The 24,377-nt window shown below is 50.8% G+C and overlaps 2 protein-coding genes across 2 annotated transcripts; both read right to left on the reverse strand.

The window, feature by feature from the left end:
- Nucleotides 1-5,937: 5,937 nt before the first annotated feature.
- On the reverse strand, nt 5,938-9,375 carry AQP5 (aquaporin 5). Its single transcript, XM_074853825.1, has 4 exons — nt 8,998-9,375; nt 7,416-7,580; nt 7,066-7,149; nt 5,938-6,123 (listed from the first exon to the last, which is right to left on the reverse strand). Exons 1-4 carry the CDS (start codon nt 9,358-9,360, stop codon nt 5,938-5,940), a joined length of 798 nt encoding a protein of 265 aa, XP_074709926.1. The 5' UTR covers nt 9,361-9,375.
- Nucleotides 9,376-16,468: 7,093 nt separating this feature from the next.
- AQP2 (aquaporin 2) lies at nt 16,469-23,074 on the reverse strand. Its single transcript, XM_074853828.1, has 4 exons — nt 22,571-23,074; nt 20,353-20,517; nt 19,481-19,561; nt 16,469-18,797 (listed from the first exon to the last, which is right to left on the reverse strand). Exons 1-4 carry the CDS (start codon nt 22,934-22,936, stop codon nt 18,582-18,584), a joined length of 828 nt encoding a protein of 275 aa, XP_074709929.1. The 5' UTR covers nt 22,937-23,074; the 3' UTR covers nt 16,469-18,581.
- Nucleotides 23,075-24,377: the final 1,303 nt, after the last annotated feature.

The following is a 24,377-nucleotide window of genomic DNA, read 5'->3' on the forward strand; positions in this document are numbered from 1 at the left end:
TAAGGGAAAAATCCCAGCTGCTAAAAGTTGAAAGAATTGTTGGGGAAAGGGAATAGGTTTTTCTTTATTTGTGGCTTTTTTAAAAAGGCAAATTGTGTAGGACATTTTTGATTTTGTTTCCATCCATTTATTTTTTTTTTCCAGGCTGCACAAGAGGGCATTATATCAACCTGCAGCTGCACCTTGCTTGTGGGCGAAAGAGCTCTTGCTGTCTTGCCAAACAGGATTAATGTCAAGCCAGCAGAGAAGGGACTGTATCCTGGAGGACACATGCCAGAGGATTTGTTTTATTTTGTTGGCTCGTGGTTGCTTTTTAGGGGCTGTTTGAGCTGAACTGGTTCCCAGATCTCATGCCCAGCGCTGCAGTTTTGCTGCATGGGAAGGGGCCTCGAGGAAGTGTCCTCCCTTGGTCCTGTACATCCCGATGCTGGTGGGAGGCAATGAGCTTGGGGACCTCTTGTTTTGGAGTAAACCAGCCCAAATCGTGAGCTTGCACCTCTCCTGGGTGGGAGCTTGGACAGCTCAGAGGCCTCCACTGGGCTGTGGTTTAACAAAGCCATGTTTAATCCCCTCCTTGCTTGCTAAGTCCTTGCATTCTCCTTGCTCCCAACGGCTGTGCCTGGGAAACCCTCCCGGCTCCAGAGCTGACCTTTCCCAACAAAGCACCTTTGTCAGACCGACCTCAGGGCTGCGGGATTGCTTTTTTATTTTCCTTTCTTTACTTATTACTCTTTTTTTTTTTATTGATGTCACCACCCAGCAGCACAAGGATCCATTATGTGAGCCGCCGTTGGACTTTGCTTGTTTACAGGAGGGTGATTAAGAACAAACGGGCAGCGGCGGGCTGTATCCTGGAAAGCGGAGGCCAAAAGTCTGAGCAAGAGGAAACTTGGCAGCAGAAATACAGCCCTGATCCAGCCAGTGCTGAGCCTGTGGTCCCCACACGCTGGGGCGGGAGGGAATTTTGTCTTCACATGGGGTGCTGTGGGTGAGCTTTGGGGAAGGGGGGGTGGAAGCAAGAGTGGGTTTTTTCCCCTCAGATGGATCTGTTCTGGTGAGGGTGTTCCTGGTCCCTTCTGTTCTCCATGGAGCATCCCAGCAGAGGGCAGCAAGAGATGCCCTGGGCACCCATTGCTCTCCCATGGGTGCTGCTCTAGAGCACCCATGCTTGGCGCCAGGGCAGGCCAACCCCTGTCCCCTCCTGGTCCCCCACCTTGGGGCACCTGCTAATAACTCCAAACTCTGTTGGGCTTTAAAGAGGCATTTTTGGGGCTGTAGGAGAGTGTTGAGGTGGGAACAGACACACCAGGCAGATCTACTCCTGCCCACCCTGGTCTCTGGACACCTCCTGCCCTTCTTCTCTTTAATGGCATGGTTTATTTAGGGGCAACGCTCACCTTACCCTGTATTTCTATGTATCATGGTGCTGCATCTCCCCACATCTGCCCATGCACACAGCAGGATCGTGGTGCGCTGCAGCGATGCTGGCGCAAGGACCAAGCAGGACACTGGCGGCTTCACACTCACGTGAGCACGGCAGCTTGTCCCCAGGGTGCCGGTGGGTGCCGAAGCCTGACCAATGTGCTGCTGCATTCAACCCCGAATCAAGCGTGATATGAGCCAGCGAGCAAAATACAAATTACAGCAGCTGATCTTCAGGCGGAGGCTGCATTACCTGGCTGGGGTGATGCCTTTCAACAACAGGAAGGGTGGCTGTTGGCCCTCAGTGGCTGTGTGAGCTGTTTCCTGGCTCGTAACGAATCGGTACCACAACAACTATAGGCTGGGCAGAGGCTGAGTAGGAGGGGGAAGACTCGGTGCTTGTGCTCAAGAGGAGGTGGGTGCTGACAGTCTGTACCATGACTAATGCCAACACCCAGGCCAGCCTCTGCCATGTCTCTGCACGGAGGTTTCTCCTCTGTCGGCAGCATCGCTGCCCGTCAGCCCTGGGTGATGCACCGGAGAGTTCTTTATCTGCCAGCCTTCATCTCCCAGCTCAGCGCGGAGCGATCTGCAGAGGGAGGGTGGCTCTAGGTTGGCTTCTTTGTGCCTCACCTTGTTCCTGAGTTGGTCCCTGGCTGCTTGGGACTCCAGCAATGTGGCGGAAGACCTCCTGGAGGGGGGTTTGCTTCCCTGTGCTGCGTGGACTGTCCAGCAGCACTTGATGGGCTGCAGTACCCCTCTGCAAAGCTTTTCCATCTTCCCTGGTGTCTGCCTGGGTTTCTTTTTCATCTCTCATCCTGTTTTCAACAAGCAGGAGTGAGGGCTGCCCTGCGTTGTTCTGCAGGTGAAACCACCCTCATGCTTTTCACGTGAAGTCAGAAACTGCGGCTTTAAGCGAAGCACAGGGCTGCAAAACAGTCCGAGCTGGTGGAAGGGATGCGCTGCCAAACTGTGGAGCATTACCCCTTCTGGCTCAGGGGCAGGGTGATGGAGAGAGCTGGGGCTGACCCTCTGCAAGGGGCTGAAGCAAAGAGGCACCTGCAACCTATTAAAATTTTTTTAATTGAGATATTGCCACTGGGTCTTGCTTCTCCTCAGCACCTGGTTCCTTTCCGTGTCTCTCCTGTGGCCCAGCAAGGTTGTGTTTCAGGGACTTTAAATGACACACAAACAGGGCTGCTAGAGGCCTTCCTTAAGTAGACTGAAAGCCCTTTGATGTGTAAAAAGATATAAGGTTTCTAGATTGTTACAACATGTGAAAATAGTTGGGTTTTTCCTCCCTGCCCGAAAAAATTATAGAAAATTTTAAAGCTGTGCAGTAATTATCCGCTAATGGAAAAGGTACTCAAGAACGAGAAATAGCCCGTGAAATCCTCTTAGTGCAAAGTAATTGCTAGCAGGCGTGTTTAGGAAATAACTGCATCCATTCCCCTCTTCTTAATTATGGCAAATACATACAAAAATGGTACGTTGAAGTGCTTCGGTGTAAGTTTCACCTGGTGATGTACCTCTAAAATAGGAAAAAAAAAAAAAAAATAGCTGGTAACACAAAGCACCAATATAGTTCCCTTGTTTATAACCGAAATGGTGTGGCTCTGCGGGGCCGTAGGCGGCGGCGTGGGTGTATGGGGTGGAGGTGTGCCGGGATGCTGCTTCTGAAATGGAAACTCCTGTTTCTGGGGAGAAGCTGGGAAAACAAGAGTGGTAGAGCTGTGGCTGCGTTATTGTGTGTTACAGGTAAATCTGGTTTGAACACGCAGGGATTATACCAGCCCTTGCTGTGTCTGCTGAAATAAAGGTATTTTTTTCTGTGAAATGGCTATTTCTGAGGGAGTGTCGCTCCCGCTGACCACCAGCCTTTCAATCTCATTAAAAATGGGGCTGAAGAAGCTCGAATGTTTTATCAAAAGAAAAAATATTTATTTGTTTTTAAGCGCTGCTGTTCCCATTTCTGGGCGAGTGAGAACAGGCAGCAGGACCTCAGGGTTTCCCAGCCACGACCCAGGCTCTGTCCCGGCGCTTGCTGGATGCCAGGGTTTGGTCTGGATTAAACGCAGCCTCTCTGCCTTGACTAAATGCAACAGGGACCAGGGAGAAGCCGCGTGGGGAAGGTGTGCTGGGGCTCGTGCTGAGCACCAGACCTCTGCACCGCGTAGGGATGCTGCTGCCTTCACCGGGATCTTCACCCCGTGATTTAGGGTCTGCCCCTGCCTGTGCACAGGGCAAGGGGTTAATTGCTTGTGTCCCCCAGCCCTGTGTGGGACCATCCTGCCCGTGTTTTCGAGCCAGGCCCTGGGTGCTTTTTGTGCTGACGCAAAGCTGCTGCCGCAGGATCCTCTGATTCATCCCCACGGAGGGCTCACACCCAGGCTGGGTTTCTTCTCCTGGTTGTTGATCACGCTGGCAGCGCTGGTGTGGGCTGGGCCCCTCCGTGGGGTGCTGTGGTGGCCCCCAATTCCCACCACGGGCTGGGGTGTGGGGTATGCCAGGCCTCCTGCATCCCTCCTCCGGTGTTAGGGTGGATGGAGCGAGGGGGATGCCCAGGATTCCCCGCTCTGGGGTGGTCCCTGAACGCACCCTTTGGGTGCATCTTCAGGGTCTAGGGGTGCAGTGGAAGGAGACCGTGGGATGCAGCTGTTAGGAATGCTGACCTGCCCCAGCCCCGTGTCTCACTGTGAGTTGCTCAGATGTCCCGGGATCTGGAAGTGCTTTAATTTTTCCCTGGGGCTGGTGTCTGTAAAGCATCTCCCATGTCCCGCGTGACCATGCTGCCCTTTCCCAATGAGAAAGGGGCTTAATATTCTTCCCCCTTACGAAAGAGGAAACTGAGGCACAGAAGGGTCGTAGATCTTGGCCCATCCTTGAGGAGGGGTGAGGTGAGAGGGTTAATACAGGGTGCAGGCTTGCATTTTTAGCTTCTGAGCTCTGCTGCTGATCTGTGGGACCAAACTAAGGGCTCTTCCATCTCCTTTTCTTCTCCTGCTTGTTACCAAACTCTTCTGTTGAGAACTGGGGGGACAAAGGGAAATGAGGGACAAGGGTCTACTGCTGCCCAGGCTCGTGCAGTGCCACAGCCTGGACTACAAATCTGTTTGGGCTTGCTAAAATATAGGTGATGCCTCCTATCCTCCCTGGCACTGCCATGCAAAGGCGGCATAACCTGTCTGATTGGGATTGAGCTGCCTCTGGTATCAGGGAGCTCCCAGGCAAGCGTCTCCCACCTCCCTGGGGGTCTGAGCTCAGTGGAAACCTCATCTTTGCACCAAGAAGAGGGACTGTGATGGTGGAGTTTTGCACAAGGTGGGAGGGACTGCTGGGACGGTGCCAGCGCACAGTGTCCCCATGCCCAGGTCAGGAGCGAGATGCTTTGGCAGAGGGTTGTGGCAGAACTGGAAGAGCAAGGCTCCAGCAAAGGTCAGGGTGAAGGTGTGGGTTTGGCAGCTGGTGAGGGGGCTGGGGACCGTTGTGGGTCAAGTTTTGAGGGCACCCATGGAGCTGTCTGGGAGAACTGGTATGGCAGAAAGTTGTGCCCGAGTCAAACCGGCACAGTGCGTGAAAGATCGCTGCTGGCTCCTCCCAGCTCCTGTCAGCCCCAGAGATGGGCTTCAAACCGCCCTGGACCTAGCACCCGGGCATAAGGCACCTCCTGCTGCCCCCACTCCAACACTAGTGCCCATTTATCCCTCTCAGGACTAATGACTATCATCTGCCAAACCACCTGCTCGTGGTGTCAGCTGCCACAGGATTTGGGTCCAAGCTCTTGCCCTGGCTCTCTGGGACAGCTTTGCACCCAGCTTAATCCATTTTTGCTCCTAAAATTTGATACCTGAGCTGATTTGCAGCCATGACTCTCTTAAAATCTCCTTTATTCACAATAAATAATAAACTATATTACAAAGATCTCAACACAAAATCCAAAAATCATGTTCTTTCTGCAGCCACAAATAAATAGGACTCACCAGCACCAGCTAATGCATGAAAGAGCATCTATGAGCAGCGTGGGCCCGTGGCAGGGAGGAAGCAGGGGATTTTGCTGCGCTTACCTGCCCAAGGCAGTCATTCTTCTTTGCTGGTATCCACAGGGTATTTCCACCCCCTGGGCCATCGGACACAGGGGCGAAATCCTGTGTGCACCAGAACGTGTAGTCTCAGGCCTCTGAAAATTGTGCAAAACTTGCACCTAGGAGGGCAGGGATGCAGCCGAGTGGGTGTAAAACCACTTCTGAGAGGCTGCCCTGGGCTGAGACTCCTTTGCTGGGCTTAGCTGGCTGCAGTTAAGCTAGGAGAGGTTCTAGTGCTCACACTCATGTAGAGGGATTATATACACAGAGACTGCAATACTCCTTTCTTTAGTCACAGATGGTCTTTGAGTTATAAGACTTTTGTTTAAGAGTCTACTGTAGCTGGATGTGTTCATTGCCTGGCTTTGGTGCACACATGAGCCCATGTGTGGGGCTTCCTCCCCTCCTTTCGCTTGTTTTTTTCCAACTGTTCCTATGGTGGGGTCAACTCCATGGACTTCTTTCTCTCCTCTCTCTGCTCTTCCCACTCCTCCTCTGACTCGTAGGTGCCCTTGACAATGGCAACCCTATCTGACATGTTCATGCAGTAGGGGACGAGGATGTAGAAGTAGAGCAGAGCAGCCAAGCAAGCCCCGAGGATGGGTCCAACCCAGAACACCTAGAAAGCAACAAGGGAGAGAGTGAGAGCAAGTTGTGGAGGCTGGTGCACCAGGTCCAGCCATCACACCACCATCCCTCGCTGCTCCACATCTCCTAGCCCATGGAGAGATACAAATACCCATTCCAGTAGACTTCTTGGGCTGAAATCCCCTCAACCTTTCCCTGCTGAAGATGTCAAGCGTCAGTCTCAGACCAGTCGGGAGCGGGGAGACGCGCTGAGTAATGACAAACTTTTGCCAGTTTGTTGAAGGGGGGGCATTGCCAAGAGCAAATGCCGCCGCGCTGTGTGCCAGCTCCCAATTTATTACCACTTGTTTACATAGGTTCGTTTTTACTTCTACATCCTACTGACCTTCAGGTTTTATCTGTTTACTGCTCACACGCTCACCGCGCGCTCTGCAGGTGGTGTTCTGACCTGCTGTTTCTGGCGCTCCAACACAATGTTCCCTAATGTTGCCTCAGTCATCCACAATCGTTCTTCTAACCTCAAGGTCAGTTTACATTTTGCCAACCACCAGTTCTTAATTCCCACCATCGAGCTCTTTATGAGTGCAGAGATGTGGTGGGCTCGAAAGGAGGCACCGGGGCTGCTCTGCAAGGCTGAGTCAGATCTTGCAGGCAGCGCTGGGCGAGTGGAAAGCCTAAGCTGGGCTACTGTGTGGGTTTTATTGACCTCAGATGATGCCCTAGCTCCGAGTGCGCCGTCGCATGGGGGCTTTATGCTTGTCCCCTTGCTGGCTCTGTGCTATGGGGATAACCAGTTCCCCATGCGTCAAGGGGAAGAGCCTCTCTTGTTCTCCAGCCCCCTTTATCCTTTTAGGCCTGGGATGGACTCTGAAACACCCAGCCCTGTAATTCCCAAGGCAGTCGCTGCCCTCTCCCCTTGCTGCCTGCATCTGGCCCATCGGCCAGCCCATCCCAGCACGCTGCTGATGCTCACCCAATGTGCTGGGCTGAACCTCCTCACGATGACCGCAGGCCCAAAGGACCGGGCTGGATTCATGGAGCAGCCGGTGAAGTAGATCTGTCAGTGTGGAAAGGAGACCAGGTTAAGCATCATGGTGCTCAGCAGTCACGAGCAACTTTTCAGAAGCAGGGACCGAAATGGCCCCGATGCCGTCTCTCTTGCAGAGGGGTGGAGATTCCCCCACCATGATGGTCAGGGAGCCCAGATATGTCCCGTGTTGGCTCTCCCATTGCTGCTCCCTCTGGGACCAACGACACAAGAGTATTTTGGGGAGCCCTGCCCCAGTGGGACCCTCTGCCCTGTTCTCCTGCCTGGACACTCACCCCCACCAAGTGGCCTACAGCGACGGAGAGGCCAATGGACAGTGCCGGGGAGCCCACGTTGCCGTTCCTTCGGTTATCAGTGGACGCAAAGATGCATGCAGCCAGCTGGAAGGTGAGGATGATCTCCACCACGAGGGCCTGGCCCGGGGTCGTGTTGTTGTTGAGCTGTGAACCATTGAGAGTGACAATAATTAACCATTCCTGGGGCTCGGCATCACCAGGAGGGCTCTTAGGTGCTTTGCTGGTGGATTTGGGTTGGCAAAGCCACGTACAAGAAGCACCCCCATGTCCCCTGACCAGTCTTGGGGCACAAGGCGCTGTGGAGGCCACTGCTTGGGTTCACTGCTCCTTTCCCTGGAAGGGAAGAAATTATCTTTCTTTCTGCTTAATGCTCCAAAATCTGTCTCTCTCCTAAGCCTCCCTCCTTGGGGCTGTCCACATCTTTCTCCACTTGCTTGTCTCCCAACACTCAACGCTTTCCCACCAAATCCCACACTGATTTGTCCCTTTTTCCCTGAATTTCTTTCCCTCTTGATCCTTGCGAGCTGTCGTATCCTGACTCTTCTCCCCTCCGCTTTGTGAAGCCCCTCCCCAAGAGGCTGGAGAGCAGCTGGTAGCAACCATGGAAGCACCTGGGATGAAGGATGAGGGTTTGGATGAAGGTTGGGGTGCAGTCATGGGGGTAAAATGGGCTGTTGTTGCCCCAGTGCCTCTGCACTAACCACTGGGGACTGTCAGATGGACTCGTCCCCACTGGGCATGGGAAGGGCAAAGTGACCCAAACTGTCGCAGTTTGGTTTTTGGCTAAAGATGACTGGTTTGGGACGTGCAGCATGTGGGAGCGTGGAGCATTGCAGCACCCCATCCTAGTGACCGAATCCTCTGCAACGTGTCTGTGCTGCTCCAAGGGGTCCAGACCTGGCCACGGTTGGAGCAGCAGCCCCACCACTCCCATTTCAGGTGGTTTCCCAGCACTGCCCCAAGGGTTTGAGACACGCTCCTCATCCCTGCTTATCTCAGAGGGTCCCACTGTCTCCCCTCCTCCTCCAAGAGCAGCCCCTGCTGCTCACAGCCTCTCCACACCCTCCGTGCGTTGCTCCTTCTTTAGCTCTTTTCCACCACCTCTCCAACTACCTCCGTTTCCCAGCTCCCCCAGCACAGTGGTTACAGTGGGCTTCTGCTCCCCCTGCTCATACTGGTTTGACTGGGCTCTGCTCCCTGCCCTCCCCCCTCCGTCCTGGCGCAGCTCCTATCCCGGCGCTAATCTCCAGGTGGAGAGGCTGCAGTCAAGAACATCTCAATGGTGCGGGTGACTCACTCAGGCCCTTAGGATAAAGGAAGCGCTTATTAAAGGAAAAAAACCCCATGCATTCATTACCCCACACAATAAAGCTGTCATGTCAATGCTCTGCTGGCTAGCTAGTGTTTGCTCCTATCCCATTCCCATCCCTCTGCGCACGCAGGACAATGTGCCGAGATCAATGGATTTGGCTCTCCGGGTTGGTGCCGGCACCAGCTCCGCGCTCAGAAGGAAAGGAAAGACCACACGGCAAGGGAACGACCTCCAGGTAGGGACACTTACTGCGTTGATGGCCAGGTTGCCACGTGTATTGACCGGTGTCACGCCGTACAGGATGCCAGCCCCGGCGATGGCCCCGACGAGTTGGGCGATCACGTAGAAAAGCGTCCGGAGGAAGGAGATCTGGTTCCCGACAAAGAAGGCGATGGTCACCGCCGGGTTGATGTGGGCGCCGCTGATGTGGCCAAACGCCTGCACCAACGTACCGATGGCCAGGCCAAACGCCAGCGAGATCTGAAGGATGCTGGGGAGGGCGGACGGCCACTTTAGGGCTGAGCCGAGGCCGATGAAGACAAAGATGAGTGTGGAGATAAACTCGACAAAGACGGATCGAGCAAAGGCCAGGGTTAATATTTCCTTCTTCATGGTGGGAGCAGGTGGAGGGCAGCTAGGAAGGAAGAAAGTTTAGGTTTCCTCTGTCTCCAGGCTCTTGTCTGCACCCAATTGTAGGGCCATACCTATCTATATATGCAAGAGCAGCAGGGAGCTGTGTTACAAGGCGGTGGGTGGAGCCAGGGAATTAGCCAGTCCTCCCAAATTATCATGTGAAACTGGAAAAGTTTCCATCTGAAAATAACTTCGGAGCCTCTTGGTGAACCAGTGACTCAGATATTGGTGGCATTTCTTTCTCCTTCCCTCTGCAAACAAAGAGCCCCTATAGGGTGTCTCTGTGGTCGTTAGATAACGCGGTTGCATAACGAAGCTCTGCTCCCTCCTCTGCTTTTCCCTTTTACTACCTCTCGCCAGGTTCTGGGTGTTTCATTATCAGAGGTGTAGTTAATATTCCCCTCCTCCGTGTGCTTGCAGGCTGGAGAGGACTGTATTTTTGTTTGAAAAGTCTTGTTGCCAGTGTTGGGCTGGAGGAGCTCTCCTGGGGCAGGGCTCCCCGCGCATTCCATTTACACGGGATGTTGAAACGTAAAGCAAAGTTAAGCACCTGAAGCTGCTCCCAGGCTGTCAAGACAGCTCAACTCCAGGAAACAAGTGGCTTGCGACTGTCCTGGGAGCAGAGCAGGGTTTGGGGGACGCTTTGCCTAGCCGGGAAGCCATAGACAAGCTGGGGCTTCCTCGGGGTGCCTGGATGGAGGCTGAATGGGGGTGGTGTGGCTCGGATAAAGAGGGCGGCTTGCTGCAGAGCCTGACTGTGGACCTCTTTGCTGCCTTTCTGCTTTGCTGCTCCTTACAGAGCATCGGGTGTGGGTTTTGCCAGTGTGTGACTTGGCTGTTGGGGGTGCTGGCTGCCTGTAGCTGCGGAGGGTGTATCCTACCCCTGTCATCTTGGGCCTTTTTCTTTCCTTTTTGCCTTTCAAGCTATTGCTCAACAAGGCCAATGATTTTGCTCTTAGGAACGTCAGCATAAAGCCACAGGCTTTGCACGGACACAGGCCATGTTTACACGACTCCTTTCACGTTCCTGTGCTGCTGCCCCCCATCCTAAATCTGTCCAGCTGCAAATCCTTGGCTGGCAGGGAGTGGAGGGGGGGAGGCTTTCAGTGCTGTGCAACGCGGAGCTGTTGGGGACTGAGGTTTTGGGGAAGAAAAAGGCTCCAGTGACACTTAACAATGAATTCTTGGTTCCCTCATAGTCCTTGCAGCCTTGTGCCAGGAGCTGTTTTTCTTTTTTAAATGGGTTTGGGTGCCAGATCTGCTCTCCTTGCTTGGTTGATCGCATCTCACCTTTCTCAAGCGATGCCATCTCTCCGTGCCTAACGCAGCGAGCCCAGGCTGAGATTATCCGTGGCTGCCACGCGCCTCTGCAGAAGCGGTCACACTCCGGCACGTGCTGAGCGAAGCTCTACATGCAGGAGATTGGTAAAATGATTTAAATCCCTCTTTAAAGTTAAAAAGCACTAAAAAGTTGCATTCGCTGCTGCCTTCTGCTGGGTGCAGTCAGACCTGCACACATCCTGTGGGCTCAAGAGCTGGGAGGGATTCCTCTTCAGAGCAAGAAGACGGGACTTCTTCCTCCAGAGCCGAAAATAAATGAGCCTTTCTCCTCCAGCCGTACCCAAAGCCCTGAGCTCAGCAAACAGACCCAGAGAGTCTCAAGGGACTGAGGATCCATTACAGCATTAATTCCTCATAATGGTTTTCTCCTGGTTCTGCTGATCCTGGGGAAGATTGCAGAGTTAAAGACCAGATCTGTTATCCTAGAAACACCTGGTCCGTTGGCGTGTTTTGGTGAAAGTTTTGCAAGCTGGTATTTCAAGACACCCTGGCCAGATTCCAGCTGGAGTAATTGCTTGCCACTTCCCTTCAGCCCTGTCTGTGGCTCCAGCTGGATAAAATGCACCTTGTTTCCATCCTCCAAACCCTTTCGTAATGTGCCTGCCACAGATCTACCTTGGAGGTGGCTGCGTTTTGCTGGCAGCTTCTCTGCCACACGCCTCGCTTTAGCTAAAAATCCAGAAGATGCTCTCCCAGGTTCCCAGCTGTGGATAGTAACCTCCTAGCAAAATCCTCCAGCTGACTAGGAGACGTAATCAAATATGGCTGGAAATGATGGGGAAAACTTCCAGAGAGAAACAAGATGTTTCTCTAACAACACGCCGTGCAAAACCTATTTTCCTGAGGCTGTTTGCTGGACTTTGCTCACTGGGGCATTCCTGCTTGGCTTCTCTGATGTCTAACCGTGTTGAGCCGGCATTGGGAAGGCTCCTTGTCCTCTCCCCAGCTGCATGCCCTCCAAGGAGCTTGTATGAACTGAAAGTGCCTTTGATGTGTCAAATTTAATTGAATTGGGCAAGATGTTGAGAAGGCATTACGCAGGTCATGCTGACAGACACCACCTACATGGTGGGGTCACGCACGCCTTGTTTCACCCCTAGGCTTTTGGAGGAAAGAAGACGAGGAGGCTTTTTGCAAGGAGGACAGGTTTAGCTGTCTAACTCCTCCTCCTCCTTCTCCTCACTGGCATTGGGCAGACAAACAACACAACCCCAAAATCGTCTACATCTACCACTCAGTTGTGGGGCCACAGGACTTGGGGACGAAGTGCTGGAGGGCGAGAGGGACCCGAGCCCACTGCTGGGTTGGGGTGCAGGGTGCCCAGGTGGGAGGAAGGCAGCTGGTGCCTCATCCTTGCCCGGGGCCCTCCTGAGGCCCTGCCTCACCCACAGAGGCGTGTGTGTTATTAACTGTATACGTGTGTCGGTCCCTGTCGTCCCCAGTTTGCTGATTTCATTTTCTGAGCCCGCACGGGGCTGCTATTCATTTGTCATTTCCATGGCAGCCCAGGCTTCTGATGAGTTCAACTTCATGTTGGACCTCAAAGCCTGGCAGATGGTATTGCAGGTGGCCAAATTCAGATTATAAATGCTGCTGAGACCCAGACCAGCTTGGCTTTTGTTTTTTCCCCCTCATCTGGCTCTGTATGTCAACCAAGGACCTTAAAACTGGCACAAGAATACAAGCAGGAATAATAATAGTAACAGGAGACAACTATTTCCACTGGAATCTGTGATTAGTTGGGATTAGATGACCAGAGGAGAAAGTTTGGTTTAGTTTGTTTTTAAGAGAAAGGGTGTTTCTTGTTGGCTCAGCTTTGGGAGTTTGCAGAAAGCCATTGATGGGGAAAAAAAATAATATGCACTGGGAATTAAAAGTAGAGCAAGAAGTAGCAAACTTTCCCTTCCTCGTCCTCAGTTCCTGTGGCTGCTGCTTGCCGTGGTGGTAGGGAAAGTGGTGGGATTAGTGCAAAGCCTCATCACTTTCTAGCCCAACCTGATGTCTCTGTACAGCTGTTTCAGACAGGGCTTTCAAGGATTTCTCTTATCTAACCCACCATCTGCTTGGTCTCTGTAAAGGCAAGGGATTACTCTGCTGGCCTGAGGCTGATGGTGTTTCCACCTTCTCCTGCCCTGGAGCAACGAGGCTTTTGCTTCCCCTAGTAACCTGACCCAGCTTTGGAGCAAACACCCCCACAAGACTGAGTCTGGCTTTGAGGCTGTCTCCGTGTCCCTCGCTGCCATGCCACTGCTTTGACATGAGGCCAGTCCTGACGCTGTCCTCTGGCCCTTGGTGGCTGCTGTGCTGAGCTGGGTGGTCACAGTGACCTTGTAACCTGTGAGCCTGTAAACAGGGATGATGCCATTTAACGCTGAATAGTGTTAATGCTTAATAACAACATTGCTCTGCTCTTCGCTTAGAAGCTACTTGATGGTCTCTAAGGCATACAAGTGGATGCAAATGCTTTGGGGCTGGCCTGCGATGGAAATGCCAGCATCCTTAATAATTAAATTGCATTGAAATCATCATTAAATCGTCACGTGGGGATAATAATGTGTATCAGGGAAAGCAAAGGGCTGGTTAGAAAAATAGGCCTGTACGAGATCACACAGCGAGAAGAAAGCTGGGCTTGAAACCCTGACGTCCTGATTTTCAGGTCGAGCCCTTTCCAGCAAAGCCACCTGCATGACGGACATTAAGAGGCTGCGTTGCTGCTCATCTAGATAAATACTTTGAATTCTTATGGGCGAGCAGCCGTTTATCCCTGTCCTCAGGATTCAGACAGAGTTGTGTTTGGGGCAGTGGTGTTTTTCCTCTTGAAATGTGTTTGCTGTAGAAATGTCTTCTTTGCCCATGCAGTCTCCTTTCAGGACTGCGAGGAGCACGCTTGGGAATAAGAGCTGAACTGATGTGGGGAGAGACCTGCCACCGGGAATCTCCCCTCTTCGCCTCGGCAATGCTGTTCTGCTGCACGTGCTGCTGGGACGGGGAGGCATGGAGCTGGCTGGAGAGCGGGGGCCAGCTCTGGGGTGGAGGTGGTTGAGTTGCATCGAGGCAGAGGGAAACTGAAAGCACAACCAGGCTCCAAAGCACCTATAAATGCTCTAAATAACATAACAGAGAGGAATCTGGAAACTCTTAAAAGCTGAAATTCTCACATAATCACCTGGCTTCAAAAGCCCAAGACTTTGCAAAGTAAAATATTGGTGATAATACGTGGAGAGCTGGTTACCCCGGTGAACTGGAAAATCAGTTGTTCACCCCATTCTGCCTCTGAGACCCAGAGCAAATGCATCAAGAAATATCTCAACCTAAAAATTTAGATAGCATATACTGATCAGAATTTAAAGGGACTCGTGGTGGTAACATCCCTTGTTGCATCAGATCTGGAGCTAAAGATTCTTGAACAGAGTGGTCTCTCTGTGATTTTTCTTTAGGTTGTTTGTATTCCAGAAAAATCAGGCTGAAAATCAAAGCGGAGCCTCTGGTCTCGTACCCAGACCCTTTGGCAGAACCTTGTGAAACGGGACTCGCTGTAAGCCTTGAAGATGCAGGAACTAGCTGGGGGTTTGGCTTCCCCCTTCTCAGCCACCTTCTGAGAAGGTCTGTGGTCCTTTCCCAGACTACATCTGGCTCTACCTCCTCCTTTTGCTCTCCTGGATGGATTTAGCCTCCTGGCCCCTCCTCAAGGAAAACATGCTTGGGAAATATTTCTACATATATAAACAGATCCATAAAAATAATGATGTGCCTGCATCCTAGGTAGGTCATGCCATTGCAAGGCAGGTGCCAGATGGGAGCTGAATGCTCATATGGCCTTGAAGATCCTAAACTGGAGGATTTGTACAAGGTCAGGCCACAAAATTCAGAGACTCAGCTCTGATCTCTGAGGTTTGAAGCTGTGCTCTGTTCCTCTCTGTCCTACAAATGTGAGCCTTTCTCTACAGGAGTGCAGCAGTTTGCCCTGCACCATTATTTCCAAGATACCGGTGGGTTTGGATTTATCCAAGCCAGGTTGATTTTCTTCCCATTTTCCCCCAGGTAAGGCACTGCGCTTTCCCCATTTGCAGCCACATGATGGAGAAGCAATTTGGGTGCTGGGTTTGAGGTCTGCACTCTTGGGACAGACTGACTCAGCTTTCTTTGGAGCAGAGATTTGGATGCTTTCAGATTGCTTTCACCCACCTCTACACAAGGTAAAAAACCAGTAGGTAAGTGTTGCAACCCTCCTTCATGAGGTTGAGATGCTGAAATGAGGGAATGTCTCAACTAACTACAAGACGCCTGTAAAAGGCATCAGCGTGCATTTCATGAGGTCAGTGGTGAAGGCTGATGTTGAAGGCAAAGGAGCGTGCAGAAAGGGAGATTTCCTTCACTGGAATAGACAAGGATACTGTTCAAAATAACATTTTGCGCATCTCTATCAGCTTTTGCATCTGTTCCTCCTCCCCTGGGTAGGGCTGGTGTGTTGGGAAATATTGTGGTGCCTTGGTTTGGTGCCATGCTGCGGAGCACATCCCAGGATGCTGGTCCCAGCAGCCTCTCCAGACCTCCAGGCCTTGAGACACAGCCAGTGTCGGACTGTGTACTTTTGGACCCCTGGGGACCTGGTGGGATGGCGAGCTCACCAGAGGTGGCTGGGGGAGTCGTCTTAGGGAACCGTGTGACCCTGGGTGACAACACAGTGGTTCAAAAGGTATTTCTGTGAAATCACATGTTTCTGCTGAAGATGTACAGTACTTTGGCATTTAATTGGTGTCTTAAATCCACAGGATGGGCTGAATATGGCAGCCAAGCAGCGAAGTCAAGGAAAGGGGTCTGGGCATGTCTTGAATTTTCACAGCACCCCAAGGAAACGATAGCGTTTTGCAGAATGACCACCCCAAACCTGCTCATGCTGAGGACCTCCAGAACTCAGAGGTGGGACAACAGGCGGTGAAGGGAAGCCTCATGGTCTCAAGTGATGGCAGGACGTAAGAAGTAAAGTGATCTGAGACACATTGTACAGTGACTTTCATTTTGATTTCAGGTCCATGATGAAGCTAATAAAGTTAATGTATGCTGCAATACGTATTGCAGATCTTTATTGTGGGGTCATGAGCTCATGGATAGGCATGGCTGGATGGTTTCAAATCCTGGCTCAAAGCACTTCTGTTGAGGTCTGATATACAAAGTGTTATCAACTTAGCAAGGTTTTAGGTTAGTCTGTGGCAGCTCTGATCTCTGGGTTGCTGATCCTGCCCTCTAATTCGAGTTGTCCTGGTGTAAATCTGGAATGACTGGCTTGGTTTCCTGACGACGCAAGTTTTGGAAGTGTCATTGAAGTCAATGACACAGCTCTGCAGAGAAGGTAAATTCGTGTTCCTGATTGACTCGAGAGGACTCAGGCTGCTGTAGCCATCTGAAAATCTGGTTTAGTGAGATTGCATTGTGTTAACGCTGGCCTGCTGAGACCAGAATCCAGTCAGGTCACCAATCAGAGCATCCAAGGGGTGCTGAAGCTGGGATGGTTTTTATTTTGTGGGTCGCTATTTTCAAGATGGGGGTTGTCCTTTTAATGTCACTTTTGCACATCAACAGGCTGGTGGCATGAGGTAGCTGCACTCGAAGCTGGACTGGGCTGTGCTGCACTGGTGGCTGTGGGATTTAGGGTCTGGAAAGTTGCTTTATTTACCGTATATACTGTACATATACTATATGACCATAAATGTGTCATTATTTGATTCACATGTACTAATTCAGTGGATAGAAGTGAATTTAAAGCACTTTATTTGAAAGAGTACAGTAATTATTAGACATTAAAACTCATTTTTGGGCTCTGTGCAGTTTATGTGGGTCTTAAACATTGTCAGGGTAAATAATAAATTAAATGCTTAGATCCGAAGGGGAAGAAGCATGTAATTACTTGAATATTGCCCCCCCCCCTTAAAAAAAAAAATCAGCTGTATGGCATCTTATCATTGAGAGGATAACTTCTGGGTAAGTTTCTTTGGGTTTTGTTTTCCTTTGAAAAGTAACAAAATTACAAACTACTTTTAAAACTGAATATTTGGTGATCTAAATAGAATCTGATTGATTTGAAACGGGATTTAACTTCCCATCTCTGAGAACAGACAGATATTTTTTTACAAGCATTTTCTGAAATAATATTCAAAGCTCCTTTGCCATTGAAGGTACAAAGTGGAGGACGAGAATTAATATTTTTACTGTGGCAGAGAATGGGTTAAACCAGTGCTAAAATTGCTGCACTTTGATAGCAGCCTTTTGGGGATATTTGCATTAATTGACTAGGAGAGTAAAATGGATCCTTGGCTACAACAAATAAAGCTTGGTATCTGTGATAATTTCTCCCCCTGCTTCACAGCGTGGCATGGGGGACATCGAATGACAGCTAGAGGAGGGGATGTAAGAGCTCCCATGCTTCAGCCTCACTTGGCAGGGTGAAATGAAGACCACAGTAACGCCTGGTCTTGGCTTGTTTTCTCCTTTTCTCTCCAGCAACAGCAATTAGCACATGTTTGAGGAAAAGCACAGTGAGGAACAGAGGAAATTATTAATTCAAAAGGAGGAGGAGACTGGTATAAGTAGAGCACAGTGGATAAAGAAGAAGAGAAGAGCATCATTTGGTGGTGGTTCATGTCAAAACAGTCAGAGGGAGGAAAATGATCAGTAATATTCCTTATGATTTGGAATTGGGTCCGATCTTACTGAATATTTCCATTAACAGCCTTAGCAGAAAGAGCCTGAACGCGGTGATGACATGTTGTGATGGTGCTGTGCTGGGGAGACCCCACCAGCTGGAAGAAGCATTAGGATGCCCTGATGGAAATGCATGACTTTTAGGCTAAGTAGTAGAAACGGGATTAAATTAATGGTTGAAAGAGCGAAGTTGCATCCCAAAGACTAACCCAAAGTCCCAACAGCAGAAGAAGGAGGTGGGGTGGTTATGAGGCTTTGGTGTGATGCAGCCATGGAAAAGGTCTGGGCTGTAGGAAGCAAGTGATGGAGAAGACCACACCTTAAACACTTTGTGTTACTCATCTGAGAATCGGAGTGGAACAGGAACAGAGGAAAAAAAGCAAAAACGAGGGAGACAAATGAAGCATCAAAGCTAAAGGACAACACTGGTCCAAGAACAAACAAGCTGTGGATGAATTTGGGCTGAAAATCAGGAGGTTTCTCATTGCAAGAGCTCCCCGGTGGGGTCAGCAGGGACTCAAGGACATGCTTCCAGTCCTGTCTCCTCAGGAAAGCCTCCATGTGAGCGAAGGATATCTGCATCCCATGGGGGGTGGTAAATGGCAATCTGGTTCTTCGCAGCAGCAAAACTTGTATTTTTTGAGATACTTGTAGCATGGAGCGAGCACTCCTCTGTGTGTGTGCAAGGAGCCGGGCAGCGAGAAGAAATGGGGGACAGGTGAGTGGAGTTCAACAGCAATGAGGCATCGGGTGGCAACCTCCACACCCAGCAAATGGCTGTAATAACAACTCTCCGCAGCGCCTCGGAGCTCTTCGTGAGGGCAACAAACTCCACCAAGCACTAACTTCTGCAAGGGGGACGTGGAAGGAGCTGGCCCAGGGTAGGATCCCAGTGTCCTCGTTCCTGTTGCTACACCGGTGGTTTTGATTTAGTGGCATTTTCCCCCAGCATCAGAAAACCATCAGCCATGGGGAGAGCTGGGTGACAGAAGGTGCATTGGGCCATCACGGTGCATCCCCCCAGGAGATGAGTCAACTTCAGTCCCCCAGAAAAAACGAAGGGAGAGAGGGGAGAGGTGAAATGTTCATCTGAACAAGCACTGTCTAAAATGATGCCAGAGTATTGCCCAGCTCCTCTCTCAGCCCAGGGGGAGATTTGGCTACACTTTCTCAGACATCCCCCTCGGCAGGGTCTGTGGGGAGTGAAGCTCCACCGACTGCCGCCGCCGGACCTCACGCTCCGCCCAGTCCTCCTCCGGCTCGAAGCCTTTGAAGATGGCGAGTCTCTCCGAGAAGGTTTTGGCTTGCGGGAAGAGGATGTAATTGTAGATGATGGAGGCTGCTGCTGCCCCAACCAGGGGGCCCACCCAGAAGACCTGAGGGAAAGGGGAAGAGAAGAGTCGGGTGAGCAAAAACCAGCCTGAGTTTGGAGGAGTTGGGGAGGAACCAAGATCTCTGAAGAGTGTTGCAGGGGGCTTATATTGCTGTTGTGCCTGAATATACCTAACTATCCTCTTCTGTCTTTCCTCCTCTGTTGAGAGCTGCGTGATCTTCATTAATGACAGGCCCATCATGAGCATGCTTAATGATTTGGGTTCCCCTGGAGAAGTGTCTTCCTACCCATTTACACATTGCTGTAGAGAGGAGGGGGATACCAGCTTGGGCTGGACACTCTGAACCACCACAGCTCTGGCTCCAAACGTGCTCTTTGCAGGTGGAAATGCCTGAGAGTGTTCCCAAAGGAGCTGGTGGAAAATGGCTGGAACCAGGAAAGGTCCCCAGTATGGGCAAGAAGAGCTCCACTCTCCATTAGTTTTGCTTCTTTTGGTAAATCATGGTCAATAAATCACACACCCTTTTCCTGTTGCAATGCACCCTGCTTAGATAAGCCAATTAAGCACCCAGCAGCCCCACCTCTTTTTGCTAATCTCTACATCTCTTCTCCAGCTGGGAGCTGGTATGGAAATGCCAGGAATCTGGCCGGCTCCGTAGGTTTCGAGGAATGTTGGTAATCTGGGGGCTCATCCCACTAAAACAACACGTAGACCTGGCTGCTTACCCAGTGGTCACTGAAGTCTCCAACTATCACAGCAGGGGCGAAAGATCTGGCTGGATTCATGGAGCAGCCAGTGTACCGGATCTGCGAGAAACACCACGCTTACTGTTAGCACTAAGCCCTTTTAGCACATTTTAAAAAATCCTGGTGTGTTATTAGCATGATTCATTCACAAGCTGATGTTTCACCCTCCTATTCCAGGAAAAGGGATGCTAGCAGCTTCCACCACCTGTGTCAACAGGGATGAATTGTCTGTATTTGTGCGTCTTCTGTGCGAGCACAGGTGTCCTGAGCATGGTGCAACTCAGCTGCAGGCTGGGTGACGTGGCCCTGCAGCGTGACAAGGACTGCGGGGACAAGTTCCTCTGTGCCTATTCCTGGAGAAAATTGCTGCTCCTTGTCACTGAGGGTGGGAGAAGAACAGTCCCATAGACACATGGGCTTGCAGAGCATTAAGAATGGAAGATGTGGTGTAAACATTACTGTTTGAATGCATGCACTGAGAGGCTGGGAGTGTTGGGGGCTGCTTTGGTTTGTCATCCAGGAGGGATTTCCCTGGGTGTCCACCCCAAATACTTCCCAGTCTTATCATGGTCTCAAGTGCCTTCACGCCAGGATAGAAGACCCCGCTGATCCCTGGAGCTCCCTACAGGACTCAAGGAGCAGCAGAGCCCAGCAGGTTAAGCTTTTTCATGCCTCAGGCTGTGGCTCTGTTATAACTTTGATGAGATTTTTCTCCTCTATCCACTGGAAAACCGTGGGCACCATGTGAATTACAAATCCCCCATCCACCCCAGATCATGCAGCCAAGCAAGCTTTGGGCAAAAGCACAAAGACAAGCTAAAAATTGCTGAGTATTAGCCCATTCTACACACCCCAAGGAGATGCCCCACGGCAACGGAAAGGCCAATGGACAGGGCAGGAGAGCCCAGGTTGTCCTCCCGGCGTTCATCGGTGGAAGCAAAGATGCACAGGACCAGCTGGAAGGTGAGGAAGAGCTCAACGGTCACTGCCTGCCCCGTCGTTGTCTCGTTGTGCAGCTGGAAGGGGAGGAAAAATGTGTCTCAGGGACAGGCAAGTTTGGTGACTGGGTTGCAAAAGCGGAGGGGGAAACCAAAATCAGGGGGAACCAAATAGACAGGAAATAGGTGAGATTTTTGGCACCAATATGAAAAGAAGGAAAAAATCTCCACGTAAAAGGAAAAGTGGGTCAATGGGTAATACTTGATTGACCTGGCAGGAAATGTTTTATTGACATTTCTTTGTGTATTTTTTCCCACTCCTCTCTTTCCCCTAGGAATTATTTTTTTCTTTTCCTCAGACTTAAAATGCAAAATGCCTTTTGGAAAAGTTTACAAACTGCATTTTGAAAATGTCAAAAAGAAATGTTTTGGCATTAAAAAACTATTCCCTTCCCACACTTTTTTGACTGAAAGAATTTGTCAGATTTGATCTGAGGCTGTGCCTGGTTGCACTCCCTCTCCTCCAACTCTGCTTTCTGACACTCCTTAGCGGTTCTTCATCCAGATCTGGATGGATCTGGCAGCACTGTCAGCCAGATCTGCAGCTGGCAGTCCTGTTTGCCTCTGGTCTCTCTTCACTGTCGCTTCCCCCAGCCTGTTCTGGCACATCTCTGCCCTTTCTTTCCCTGCATCACTCCTGCTTCAGACACTGTGCGTCCTCCCAGATGCTGATCCTGAGAGCGCTTTGCTCGGTGATGCCACGAAGGCAGCAATTTCCCTCCTGGCCAAGATCCAGAGTCAGATCTTGCTCTCTCTCCTCTCCAGTATCCCCCCCCCGCCTTTTTTTTAAGAGTAATTTGTGCAAACATCTCAAGATGAACAGCCCACAGGGGAAAAAAAAAATTACCAAAATCCCTATTCCCTCTTTTAGGTGGTTTAAGCTATAAACAACAGAGCTGGGCGGCTTGAAAGTCTCCCTTGCTTTGTTGGGTTTATTAAATCTCAGCTATTATCAGTCTAAATAGTCTTGTTCAGATTAATCTGCAAGCACTTTTTGAACCCTCTTAATCTCTTTGGCAGCAAAGCTGGGTCCTGCCAGTGCCTCCCTGCTGCAAGAAAGGGGATTTCCATGTGTCGCTTCCTAAAACATGCTGCGCCCCCCCCCCCCCATCACCACTCGCTTGGTTTTGTGTGATGCTGGTCCTGGCATGGGCGTCTCTACAGGAGATACAGCTGCCTGTATCCATCTGAAGAGGAGTGGTGGGGCATGGAGAGGGGATAGTGAACACTGTGACTTTTAAATTTTTTTTTTCCCTGTTTTTATTATGTGCATTGGTGGGGAAGGGGGTGTTGGAGGTTGGGTTACCACTGGGGAGTCCCCTCATGGCTTCCTAGGGCTGCCTAGTTTTCTTTTTTCCCTGCGTGTGTGAAACCAGATTGGGATCCTTGTGATGCTTGTGGCACTGCCAGGGCACCCGTGTGTGCTGGGCATTGGGATGAACCAGCCGGACCTGGTGTGGCCACCCCTTCACAATGGGAAGCAGCTAACGAGCAGTGCTGTCTAATGAAAAACTGGGAATTAGACCTCGCTCCCACCCCCCGGCGCAAAATCCCCATTGCTGGCAATCTGGCACAGCAGCCTGTAAATAGTGGCATTGCTAGTGCAGAGGGGAGAAAAGGCTGCCCGGACCCACGCCAGGACTGGGAAGTGGGACGAGCTTGCGGCAAGAGGAATGGAGAGGTGACACTTCTGGTCATATCCTTCCCTAAACACCTGGGCTCCTCTGAATCCAACTTCTCCACAATACAGACTCAGATAAAACTGAGATGATGGTGGCTTTGTCTTGTAAGGGAGGTGTCTATGTGGCCAGCTGGATCATACCTCTGTTTTTACTCTTAAAAAGCAGAGGAGGCAACCTGGAGTCTTGCCTTCATCCCTGCTCCTGGAAGGACCCTTGGTGCAGCAGGCTCGTGGTGCTGGGCTGCAGCTGGCAGTGGCTTCCTACCCAACACTAAATGAAGAGGGTTTTTGCTGGCCACAAAACCCTTCTTCACATCTCTCAGCCTTCCCAAAAGCCCTGCCCAGTGTTTCCTGCTCCCTCCCAAGCTCATCCATGGGCTGGAGTCTTACCTTGTTGATAGCCAAGCCTTCGCGGGAGTCTGCTGGGGTGATCTCGTGTAAGATGGCAGCCCCCACCACAGCCCCCAGGAGCTGAGCCACCACATAGAAGACTGCGCGGAGGAAGGAGACTTGGGAGCCGATGAGGCAAGCCACCGTCACTGCCGGGTTGATGTGGGCTCCACTGATGTGCCCCAGGGCTTGGACCAGCGTGCCGATGGCCAAGCCAAAAGCCAGCGCGATTTGAAGGATGCTTGGGGCGGAAGCCGAGGGCCAGTTCAGAGCAGAGCCCAGGCCAAAGAGGATGAAGACCAAAGTTGCCAGAAATTCTGCGAAGACAGCCCGGGTGAAGGCTATGGAGCGCAGTTCCCACATCATGGAGTGGCGACTGGTGGAGGCTGCAAGGATTGACCCTGCCCGTGGTCTCTTGAGGCGATTGCTACTGCGGCTGCTGTGTCCTTAGAGGATGACAGGGGGACAACATATATATCTATATGGACGCGGGGAGCTGAAGGATCACCCACTGAAGGAGATGGGATTGTGGTCCTAGAGAACCTGATGCTTTTATTCATTTGTGTTCCAGCTGAGGGAACACCAGACCCTGCCCCCTCTATTAAAGCTGGGGAATGCAGCGTTCGCCACCCTTGGGAGGTCATAAATCAGCCTCGAGCAATGTCATGAAACACTGTTCCCTTTCTCCTGTGATTTCTTACTAGGGGACGGATCCCTAGAGCTGCTTGTTGCTCCTCTACCACCTGCAGCATGGAGAGGAGAGGAAGCAAGGGCGGTTCTGCAGAGCTGGAGATGGAGCTGAGGTTGGGTTGTGTTGAAAAGCAGGATGTGGGCTGTGGTTAAATAACCAGGCAAAACTGGACGCAGAAGAGTCTCTCAGAGGCTCAAAACGCCAGATGACTTACTACGATTTGATTCCTCGGAGTACCAGAGCTTTACAGCCTGGGCACAGATTTCCTACCCAGAAAAATGGGAACCAGCCCCAAGAAATCACTGTCAAGAAAGAAATTCTAGTGTGAAAAAATGACACGCAACAGCTGGAGTACCGGCTGTGTTCTAATTACGGGGAGTTTTGCCAACTCAGCTCTTCAGAAATGTCTTTTTACTTCTTGGTGTTAATCCCCAAAAGAGAAATGATATTTTCTTCTCTGGAGCATGGTTCTTCACATCAAACCATCCACTAATTGTCCAACGAGTCTATTTTCCTTTTGCTTCCATTGCCTGGGGCACATTTGCCCGTTCCTGGGTGATGTCTGTAAAGCCTTTTGCTCCCTATGTCATTGAGGTTGGTGGGTTTACTGGAAAGATAGCACTTGTTTTGTTTTGTTGTGTTTTTTTTTTTTTTTTTTTCCCCTCGTTAGCAGACTCTGTAGTTATTTTAAAGCATGGCGAGCTGGGAGGAGCACTCCCCCAGGGCAGAGCTGGAGTTGAAAGAACCATTTTATTTTAGAGGGATGCAGAGCACCAGCACCAAGAGTCCATTTTTAGCTTTGACAAAGGCTGCTGTTGAACAATAAACCAAATATTTTTCCCCTCCAGAGGAACCATGTAAGTGCCACTGAACTGATGTGAAAGGTTGATGCAAAATATTCCATATTGCTCAAATTATATCATGGAATCATAAAGTATCTCAAGCTAGAGGGGACCCATAAGGATGTGTGAAGGCCTGTTCTTTCCTCCACAAAAGGTGGGTAACAATACTGTCAGCTGGACTAGATGATTGTTGCAGATCCCTTTCAACTGAACTATTCTACTTCTATTCTTGTCCTCTCTTTAAAAAAGATATTTGTGGGAATATTGCTCATAG

The sequence above is a fragment of the Strix uralensis genome, chromosome 33, assembly GCF_047716275.1.
Source record: "Strix uralensis isolate ZFMK-TIS-50842 chromosome 33, bStrUra1, whole genome shotgun sequence".
NCBI lineage: Eukaryota > Metazoa > Chordata > Aves > Strigiformes > Strigidae > Strix > Strix uralensis.